The 12090-nt window shown below is 37.1% G+C and overlaps 1 protein-coding gene across 2 annotated transcripts in view; it reads right to left on the bottom strand.

Moving 5' to 3' along the window:
* The window catches only part of LOC120522945 (immunoglobulin superfamily member 3-like), an 88617-nt gene that overhangs the window by 15569 nt on the left and 60958 nt on the right, over positions 1-12090 (bottom strand). For both annotated transcript variants that reach the window (XM_039743748.1, XM_039743747.1), the window contains one exon: positions 4930-5319. In XM_039743748.1, coding sequence (XP_039599682.1) covers positions 4930-5319 — 390 coding nt within the window. The remainder of the gene's footprint in view (positions 1-4929; positions 5320-12090) is intronic.

The raw sequence follows: 12090 nt of genomic DNA on the forward strand, positions 1-12090 counted from the left end.
CTCTATTGGGTTGAGATCTGGTGACTGTGGGGGCCATTTTAGCACAGTGAACTCATTGTCATATTCAAGAAACCAATTTGAAATGATTCGAGCTTTGTGACATGGTGCATTATCTTGCTGGAAGTAGCCATCAGAGGATGGGTACATGGTGGTCATGAAGGGATGGACATGGTCAGAAACAATGCTCAGGTAGCCCATGGCATTTAAAGCGATGCCCAATTGGCACTAAGGAGCCTAAAGTGTGCCAAGAAAACATCCCCACCATTACACCACCACCACCAGCCTGCACAGTGGTAACAAGGCATGATGGATCCAAGTTCTCATTCTGTTTATGCCAAATTCTGACTCTACCATTTGAATGTCTCAACAGAAATCGAGACTCATCAGTGGTGAGCTTGTGCAAATTGTAGCCTTTTTTTCCTATTTGTAGTGGAGATGAGTGGCACCCGGTGGGTTCTTCTGCTGTTGTAGCCCATCCGCCTCAAGGTTGTGCGTGTTGTGGCTTCACAAATGCTTTGCTGCATACCTCGGTTGTAACGAGTGGTTATTTCAGTCAAAGTTGCTCTTCTATCAGCTTGAATCAGTCGACCCATTCTCCTCTGACCTCTAGCATCAACAAGGCATTTTTCGCCCACAGGACTGCCGCATACTGGATCTTTTTCCCTTTTCACACCATTCATTGTAAACCCTAGAAATGGTTGTGCGTGAAAATCCCAGTAACTGAGCAGATTGTGAAATACTCAGACCGGCCCGTCTGGCACCAACAACCATGCCACGCTCAAAATTGCTTAAATCAGCTTTCTTTCCCATTCTGACATTCAGTTTGGAGTTCAGGAGATTGTCTTGACCAGGACCACACCCCTAAATGCATTGAAGCAACTGCCATGTGATTGGTTGATTAGATTAGAAATTGAACAGGTGTTCCTAATAATCCTTTAGGTGAGCTTACTTACAAAAGTTGGGCAGGTTTCATTTCAAAATTCTACGAAATTCACGCGTGATGGTCATAACTGGAAGCTATTTTCTCCATATACTGTAATGGAGTTGAGCTGGATGGCCGTGGGGGGCAGAGTTTCTTGTGACATCATCACGCCTCCCACGTATTCACGTGAACTGACTATCAACGCATGATACGTAGAAAACCAGGAAGAGCTCAAAAAAACGCTGAACAAAACATGCATTATATAATTGAGAAGGCCGCAAAACAATAAGAAGCGAGCGACTGACATATACAACCATATTCATGAGTGCTGCTACTTCGGAAACAAAGCACGGTGTAAACCTAAAGTTTAAATTAAGTTCATAGACAGGCTGCCGCTGGCGTTTGTAATTTAGTGCCTGCCCATATAAGGCTGTCCGTCAGCTGCAATCCAATAGAAACACTGCCGCTAAATATTCACGGGTGAAGGACTGTGCTTATGCAGAGGAAGATGAGATGGTCAGGGTGGTGTTTGGCACAAACTCAGCGAAACTGCGAGAGAAACTTTTAAGTGCCGGGTCTTAGCTAACATTACATACAGCCGTGGACATCACACGAGATGGGACCAGCACAGCTGGGAACCTTCGATGCATGAACACCAAGCGGCTCACGTGAACTGACGCAGTGCACAGACAAAAAGCAACAGTTCCAAAGAGTGCTGAACAAAAACCGAATTACACAATTGAGAAGGCAGCAAAAAAATATGAAGCGTCTGATACATACAAGCATATTCATAAGTGCAGCTACTACGGAAACACACGGTAGATAAAGTCAATGTCCCGCTAAAGGAAGAAAGTGTAAAAAACCCGTGCATGCAGTGTGTCACATCTCAGATAAAGAGGAAGACGAGCTGTTTATTGATGCAGTAAGAAACAAATCGATGAATGAAACCTCTTATCTTTACAACGATTGACAAACACAGAATGTAACTTGAACACAACACATCGTACAAATACGACCCTGATTGAAATAAATAATGATAATCAAATCCTTGATGACAGCAACACTCAATAACACTCACAAAACAATTACTGTATATTGACAATCATGTTACGTTATTTTTAAAATGTTCCCTTTTCTTTTTCATAACTTCTTTAACACACTACTTCTCTCGCAATATATATATATATATATATATATATATATATATATATATATATATATATATATATATATATACCCGATCTACATACTCTCAGATAGACAAGCCACACGCCGTGGCGCAATTGTAGAGGCTTCGCCTCTAGTGCCGACATCCGAGGTTCGATTCCTGAGAATGGATGCACTGAGTATGTACGCGTGCTTCCCGATTCATTTTACCCTCGCATCTCCTTGGTTTGGACGTATGAAAAAATACGCGGTTAACGCAAAATCATGTTACGTTATTTTTAAAATGTTTCCTTTTCTTAGCACAAGCACAGCTGAGAAGCTTCGATGCATGTACTCCATACGCGCTAAAAAATAACGCATTTAATCACACTTTCAATTCCAAGCAAAGGGAACTTTTGTCAATGCATGATTTCCTGGTACATCGATTACACTGATGCACACATCACAGCTACAAAAATATTAGAGTCGGAATAAAGCGTTGTTCCTACGACTGATCGGAGGAGAATTTCATTTCAAAAGACATGGTTTTGTGCACACTGAAAAGCAAGCAAAATTAGATGCATTACAGAAAGCGGACTTTGTGGCTCTTACTGGGGATCATTGGACTTCCGTGACCGTTAGTAATTCTAATTACATCTAATTACAAAATGTTCAATGATCACACTGTTTTAGCCTAATGTACAAAATAATTTTGGCTAAGGTTACTCAGAGTTTAAAGGTGAAGCTGGTCAAATTACCTTTTATGTTTCTGCCTTATTTTTTTAAGAAGAAAAACTGCACTTTATGTTGAAATGTTTGTTATTATTATTTAAAGACAATACCACTCTGAAAATGTACTTAAAGTACTTAAACTACCACTTTATTTTTAAGTCTGCCCAATTTTAACCAGGGATGATATTTTTGTTTCTGTTTTGAATTCAAATGCAGTTTAAAAGCATTTTTTTTTCAGAAATTAAAAGAGTTTGAGTTTACAATATTCATGTCCATGTCTATTATTTGATTCTGTCGCCCACTAAAACCATTTTAAATTAAAAAAAAACATTTGCAATTTTGGGCAAATTTTCATGTGTGATTACATACGATTAATCAAGATTAATTATTACACAGCCTCTAATTAATTGGATTAATTTTTTTAATCGAGTCCCACCCCTGTACATATATATGTAGATTTGTATATACAGTGTATATGTGTATATACAGTATATATGTAGATATGTATATGTGTATATATGTATATGTATATATATGTATGTGTATATATATGTATATATATATATATAACTGTGTATATATATATATGTCTATATTTGTATATGTGTATATGTATATATGTATGTATATGTATATATATATATATATATATATATATATATATATATATATGCCAGCAACACTCATGACAATGACAAAACAATTACATTGTCAATCATGTTACGTTATTATTAAAATGTTTCCTTTTCTTTTTACTTCTCCGCTGCGCGGGTATTTTGCTATATATATATATACAGATAGATAGATAGACATGACAACAACACTATATATATATATATATATATATATATATATATATATATATATATATATATATATATTGTCACACACGCGCGCATGGGAGGCAGATAAAGGGCTTGAGTGAAGGCAGTTCGAGGCATGCGGGGTGTGGCAGAGTGCACTGACTCTTTTTCTCCCTTGCCTGTAGACCATCCCAGGGGATTTCACCTGGATCTCCTGACATCACTTCGGGACTGAGCCAATGGAAGTCGGTTACACCAGCTCCAGTCCTCTGATGTCACCTCCGCTCTGAACCAATGGTGGAAGACCACGTGCCAGATCCATATGACCTCACTTCCTGTCTCCCCCTTTAAAACCTGCCCCTTTTCCTTTGTTTCCTCAGTCTTGTACTGACTCCGTTTATATATATATATATATATATAGATGTGTATGTAAATATGTATGTTTGTGTGTATATATGTAGATATATATATATGTATATATGTGGATGTATGTGTATATATATATATGTATATACTGTATGTAGATATGTATGTTTTTTTATATATGTATATGTGTATATGTATATATGTTTATATATGTAATGTGTGTATATATATGTATGTATATGTATGTGTGTATATATGTATGTATATGTATATATATATTTATATGTGTGTGTGCGTGTATATGTATATATATATATATATATATATATATATATATATATGACGGCAACACTCAACAGTGACAAAACAATTACATTGACAATCATGTTACGTTATTTTTAAAATGTTTCCTTTTCTTTTTCATTACTTCTTTAACGCACTACTTCTATATATATATATATAAAATGAATAAGTGGGTTTGAGAATTTATGCGCTGTACATATATGCGGTTTACCAAAGTAAAGCAGCAAAGAGCAGAACACCAAAGAAGAATAGTGAGCTGTGGTCTTCATTTTATGAGCTGAAGATATACCAGGGAACAAAATTCATCAGAATCGTTAGTGGATGTGGATGGTCTTCTAGCTCCTTCTTCATGATTAACACTTTTTGAGCTTATTAATTAATTTGTAAACACAAGTCCATAATAAAACTGTCTCCATGTTGTGCATTAAGCCTTATATGGATTTCGGCCCCTGGTACGCCTACAGCCCATAAAAAGCAGATCACTGCTTTGTACTCTTCTTCTTTAGCAAACTGAGAGTTTAGCAGACATGTTTACTCATAGAAAATGACAAAAGAAATTGACTGATCATGATCAAAACTTTGTACTATGACCAGAAACACATTATGTTTCCACCTATACTAAACAGCATGAATAACAAAGAAATATAATATCTATACCTTGCTCTGTAACATGAACTGCTGATATTCCAGATCTTCCCTCTGCAATTTTGTACCATGCAGTTCTGTGTGTCAGTAGCCACTCTTCCACATGGCAAAAATATCTCCCGCTGTCCTGCACCTCAGCATTTTGCATTGTTAGGCTATATAGCCCCTGTTCTGGATTGTCAAAGACCAATATCCTGTCTTTAACAACCGTGGAGAGAGAGGTTGAAAAACGTTGAGCTTTGAAGATATCTTGCTCCTCTCCTGCTTCATTCATTTTTGACCATATGACATCAAACCGGGATTCACTGCTGGAATGTGAAGTAATGTGGCAGCTCAGCTGAAAGCTCTTCATGGCTTCTGTGGAGATGTTCTCATGAGTCATTGTAACATGCACTTTATTTCCTGTACATGAACAAAAAAAAAAAAAAACGCAACTTGTTTTAGTTGACTGTCCATTTAAATTAAATAAAACTGTTCAAATTTGTATTTATTTAATGTGGCTCTGCAAACAATATTAATTTAATGATAAACACACTGCTATGCAAATGTTTTAATAATTACTTTTAATTTACAGATCATAGTAAGAGTGTTATAATAAATTGTACATCCATCCATTATCCAACCTACTACAGTATATCCTAACTACAGGGTCACGGGGGTCTGCAGGAGCCAATCCCAGCCAACACAGGGCACAAGGCAGGAAACAAACCCTAGGCAGGGTGCCCGCCCACCGCAGATAAATAGTACAGTACACATAGAGTAAAATTCTAATGAATAATACAGTCATTTACAGTTACTTTTCTTTCCAAATCAAGCTACAGAACACAAAACAATTCCATTAAAAGTGGAGCAGTGACCCACTAACCATATTTCTCACATTCACACACTTAGTCCATTGGGGGGATTGTGCTGACAGCCATCTGGATTACAAGTAACCAGGGTGCGGTTTGCACAGTTTATTTTTTTCAAAGAATTATATTTAAAACATAAAGCAAAATGCAATAAAATTTCACCATTCATTGACATGATTAAAACTGAAAGCATTTCTTGAAGAAAAAAGCAACATTTAAAAATAGTTACCTCAAAGTGCACAGAGTAGGTTCTATCTTGTGTTCCATTACATTTAAATACGCGAGACCTGTTGTTAAATCTGATTACAACTGCAACCTAGAATTTCCTTTAACAACCATGAGTAAAAAATGTAAAAGAACCCAGTTATTAGATCAGGATCAGATTTGTTTCTTCTTGGCATAACAGAGTGGTCAATCAGTGTGTTTAAACACATAACCGGGTTAAGGTGAATAACCCAGTCAAGGCAGAAACCTGGTTTCGTAAAGATCCATATTTGAGACTGTGTTGCCAGGTTTAGCATTGTGCTAATGGACATGCTCAGACTACAAAATATTGTTTACGTGATCACATAATCAGGTTATTCATAAAGAAATCTACTCCTGTTAACCAGGTTTCTCAGAGGCAAATAACACAAATTCTCTAACCAGAATAAGTATTTACATGGCATTTTAGAAACCAGGTTCCTTTTATAACTGGGTTATTCATATGCATGCAAACACACCGAATGTCTCCTTGGATGCTCTATGCCTTCTCTACAGGACAAAAGTATACAGCTTTCAAAGAGAGAAGGAGAACAAAAGAAAGTAAAGCAAGGAGGAGCGACATACACTTAGGTTTACTTTTGAAGCAAAAAAATGAGAAAAAGAATTCCTTAAAAAAGTCAGGGAATTTTTGTGCTAGTCATCAGAAACACCATAATCGAACACAAGATTGCTTATAAGTGTATGTGATACTAGAGCACCTACGATGACGATACAATGTGTCATCTGGCGCAAGATCATATGTTTTGGACACTTGGTTGAAGAGAGGAGGGGCAGAGCTATCAACTGATCACCACCTGACAGTGTGCTGGATTCGAAGGAACGGGTATAGGCCAGATAGAAACGTGAAGCCTAGAAAAGCAGTTAGGGTATCCTGGGACTGACTGGCTGAGGCTTCCTTTCATGAAAAAAATTTAACTTTTTCCTTGGAAAGAACTTCTCCCATGTGCAAAGTGAGGTCAGGGATGTTGAGTCCAAATGAACCCCGTTTAAAACCCCAGTTGTAGAATCAACTGCTAAAAGGTATGCTCTTAATGAGGTCAGGGCATCTCATAGCAGCAGCCCTAGGACCCGATGATGGACACCAGTGGTGATGGAAGCTGTCAGACCGAAGAAGGTAGCCTTTACAGAAGTGCTCTTAGTGGGATCTCCTGAGGTACTGACAGAGTAAGAGTACTGTTGCAGAAGTGGTTGTAGATGCAAAAGCTCAAGCATGGGAGGAGTCTGAAGAGGCTATGGAGAAAGACTATCACATGTAGGAGTCAGAAGAGAACTCTGTAGTTATGAGGCTATTGGGTGGATGTAATCTTACTGGAGATGTCGAAAGCAATGGACATGCTGAAATAGCATGGAAGAAGGGTAAACCACCCTTGGAATGGCAGACTGGTATGGTAGTACTCATATTTAACAAAGGGTATCAGCGGTTATGTTCCAACTACAGATGGATCACACTCCTTAGCCTCCCAGATAAGGTACAAGAGTGCTGGAAGGAAGAATCCGCTGAGAATGGTTGAGCCAAAGATACAGGAGGCAAACGTGGATTTCCGCCTGGCCGTGGAAAAGCAGACCAGCTCTTCACTCTGGCTTGGTTTGGAGGATGCATCGGAATGTTATAATTCAGTCTACTGTACATGTATAAAAGTATATGACCATGTCCATTGACATATGTTGTGGGGAGGTGCTTTAGTAATATGGGGTGTCACTATGGGTGGCAAACTCTTGTTTTGGCCATGTCTTGTCACCACTCCTAATTGTGGTTTTCAAGATGTCCATACGCATGCAAAAACATATGCACAATATTTTATGATTTTGTGAGTATAATCCATATTGATTACATTACTCAAAAAGGTCACATAACTAGTCAATATTATACTGATTTACTTCAACATGTGGAGTAGTCAAGCAAGTAGAAATGCACAAGGAATGCTGTCAGCTTTCCTCCTCCTGTTTCATTTCTGCTAAACCGTGGATTCAAAGGTATGTCTGGCCCCTTGATACACACACACTTGATCCAAATTATGAAGATCCATCTCCATGGGATGTGTTATGCCAATAATGAAAATATCAAGTCAGCCAAAGAGGAGGATTAGTATAAACCAGAAATAAAAAATGTTTTATTTAAGTGACATGGATTGTTGTTTCTTTAAATTGGCCAGGCTAAATACGTTTTTAGCCACTCCCTCATACTGTATGTAGCTCAAAAACTTGCCAGGAACTCAAAAAAACTATCAAGTGGGAATGGTCTAAAATCACAAACGAATATTTATAGGTGCTTATTTAACATTTTCTTTAAGGAACTCAGGCTGTACCAGAAGCCAAGTGTGGTCATACCTAGTACTAGATTGGTGCACCTAATAAACAGCTGCTTAGTCTGAAAATTGTTTGTTTCTATGAGCTTGGTGGCATCTAATGTAACTTTTATATACAAGTACGGAGGTAAATTGTTAAACCAAATGAAACACTCTGAATTGGAACTATGTGTTCTGATTGCTTTTCCACTTCAGAATAAGTAATCCACCTGAAGCTAAGCAAGTTTATGCCCAGCCAGCACTGGGAAAGGAGACCATCTAGGAAAAAGCTTGAGCTGATACTGGAAAAGGTGTTAGTGAGGCCATCTGGGCTCTTATCTGGTGGTCTGTGTGTGGATCCCAAAGCAACAAGTATAGTGATCAGGAAATTGTGCTGTAGTGTCCTTCGAATGGGATGTGAAACTGAAGTCCTGAGTCTCTGAGGTCATAAAAGAACTCAGAGAATCTTTCAAAAAGAGTAGCATGTACCCCTCCTATTCATCTCCTGTCTCTAACTGGCTATTCATCTCTCTCACCCTTTCACCACCCAAATGAAGCAAAATGGCTGCCATCACATTATCCAGGTGGGTGCTATACATTGTCAGTGCAAGGATGAAGTGACTCCACACTCTCTATGTATAGTGCATTGGGTAGGGAGGAGAGCAGTATATAAAATGTACATTATTATTTATTATTATTGTTATTATTATACATTTGGATGTATCTGTCTCTTAGGTCTATAAAAATACTTATACTGATCATCCTTGAATGTGGTCTTTCTGGAGACAAAGGACACTTTTTCACTGTAGGAGACCATTTTGGAGTTTGCACAGAATATGATGTCTGATACATATGGTTTCACAGCTCCACTGTTTTTACTTCTTATTGTCTTCTGTGAGTTGTAGGAGATTTTTAGGTACAGACAAAGGCAGAATGTGGTGCTCACAAAGCAATTTTGAAAGGCAGGTTTAAATTCCCGTAAAAGAGTTTCTTTAACACTTACTGTATATCTTGATCTAATGCATCTCCCCCAGACTTAACTAATAATTTGCAACACGTGTTGACAGAATGAGAGGGGTATATATGGAAAAGAGAAGATCTTAATAAATTATTACATCTATTACTGTATTTGAACTATACGGTGAACCACTGAATATCTAGCAATCCTAAATCACTATGTCTCCTTAATAACAATGTGTTAATCTTTCTGCTAAGTCAATTGATAAATGGCCTGATATGAATGTTTCATTTAAAAAAAGTTTTTTTACTTTATTTTCAGCTTATAATAAAAGATATTTGCCTTTCAATGATGTACTGTACTATAGTTTAAACTGGAGATCAGACTTTAAAGGAAGCCATTATTTGTCTGGTGTCAATATTGCATAGTCCTTAATTACTCATAAGGCATTTTGAACTTGAAGCTTGGATGTTCTTTCTGGTTTGATACTAACTGAACTTAGCCCAGCTAACTTTATGATACTTTTTATGGAAATCTGACTCTTGAGGCTCAGAAGTTAACAACTGATTGACGCAGTGCTGGCCAAAGAAATGGGCAGAAAGAAATTATAACATCTGTTCCTGTCATCTGTAATGCAGATACATACTTACTATGATGAACAACATATCTTACTTATGTCTTCTTTGTTGACATAGCTAATAGAAATATTAAGTACCATATTAGGTTAATCAGGTCACTCCACTCATTATACTGCCTATGAAGTAACTACATGCCATAACCACTGGTAAAACGATGAACTTGTGTTTCACACAAATATTCCTTATCCTGATTCACATGAGTTTCAAGATTATAGTCTATTTCTCAAAATACAGTGTGTGCGTGTTAGTTACATCCAAAGGCTACTGAACTGATTGCCTTTTGTGTTTCTACCCTTGGTTCCTTTTTGCAGACATTTGTATGTGCCCTTGAAACTCAGAGTTTTGTTATAAAAAGTGCATTCTGTTGCAGATGGAATGAAAGTGAACCTGTTTTCTGAACTTATTATTAAGTCTCCTATGAACTAAAATATTTACCTACAAGAAATGTAAAAAAAATCTGGTTCTACTGCTCAAATGTATTTCATTCTAACAAACAGTAAATATTTAAAAAAAATGGATTAGTAATGAATCTTTAGTATTCTGTTTACTTAAAATGCAAATGGAATATTCTTCCAGTTTATGATGCATTTAACAAGTAATGTATTTTTAATTTAAGAAAGCTAGACCAAAATATATAGTAGCATTCAACTGGTCTATGGTGTAGTGAGAATGCAGTTTTTAATATTTGTAAATGCTTGAACTTTAATCTAGCCTTCATGAAATCATGGAAAAAAGTATTTTCTTTTCAAAACAAACAAAATTCATCTTTGCCATTAATGTGAAAAAAGCACACCCAATGACTAAAGCTAACTATTGACTTTCTGAAAGACATTTTTCCAAGAAAGGGTCACAGAAGCCAAAGCTGAGCAGAATGGCCACAGATACAAGGCAGGGTCAGTCCGGAATGGGATGTCAGTGTTTCTTCCATGACAGGACACGCATGACACATACCTGGCCAAGTTAGAAATGACAGATAAATAAGCAAACACAAACATCTTTGGGAGGTAAGATGAAAATGGAGATATCTTGGAGAAATCCACATGAACATTACAAGAAAAAGCAAATTTCTCTGGCTGGAAATTGAATCTAGTTGTGAGACAGCAGTGCTAATCACTGTACACCTTATTATACAAGTTTATCTAATAATCAGCACCACTCTGTGAAAAAGTGTCTTTAGCACACTTTGATTTAAGTAACATGCAAAATATTCTAAAGTAAATGTTTAAGTTTTGTCAATTGTCCCAAGGAAAAAAAAACAAATTCAAATTCTGGATTTGTCAAATGTATGTTTTCGGCCTGAACAATATAAAACTTTTGGATTCAAGCCTGAATTTTTACTTTGGTATGTAATTCAGGCAAATGGAAATTGTTTTTTTAACATGCAACTCCAACATGTTGCCAGCTGGAAGATCCCAGCATGTTACTTTGGGCACTTTCAAAATATCCAGGAGTTTCTCACATCCAGGTTTTGGATTGGAATCCAGCTTGAATCTTCTGAATTAATACAATACAATATTGCCCTTACTACTGTTGAATGGTTGTTTTCCTTACTGATGAGTAATAGAGAGATCTTTTGAAGTGGGCATTAAGTGTTGTTACCACAAAGCCACTTACTTAAGTGAGGACCCAGCTGACAACATCTGATTTTACGCAAGGATCACTTCTCTAATCATGTGCACGTTTTCTTGCACAGCATTTAACCACCTTTGTAAATCAGATGGTGGAACTAACGGTAAGAGAGCAGCATAGTGGCACAGACGTCAACTACTACTTTATTAACTCTAGCATTCAGGGTTTAAATCTCATTTGAGATACTGTATGAGTGATGTTTGCATATCGGCCGAGTGTTATTGTCGTATCCCCCCTGGTACTCCAGTTTCCTCCTACATTCCAAAGACATACAGGTTGGCTCTGTTAGCGTTACTCAGCTGGTATGGTTTAGTGGCTGAGGGTCTCTGTTACTGGAGCATATCCTGTGATGGACTGAACCAAGTGTTATACTGGGAGAGGTTCAGGAATTCTGTGATTCTGTATTGGAGTATGTGGGTTAGGAAACTGAAAGGATGTATAGCATAAAAGCATAACAAAATGCTGTTTTCCTTTTTTTGTAAAATACATAAAGACAAAGTATAATTTTTGCTGTTTTTCAAAAGCTGTCTACAGTTTAGCCTTACAGG

Source organism: Polypterus senegalus, chromosome 2 (genome assembly GCF_016835505.1).
Source record: "Polypterus senegalus isolate Bchr_013 chromosome 2, ASM1683550v1, whole genome shotgun sequence".
NCBI classification, from domain to species: domain Eukaryota; kingdom Metazoa; phylum Chordata; class Cladistia; order Polypteriformes; family Polypteridae; genus Polypterus; species Polypterus senegalus.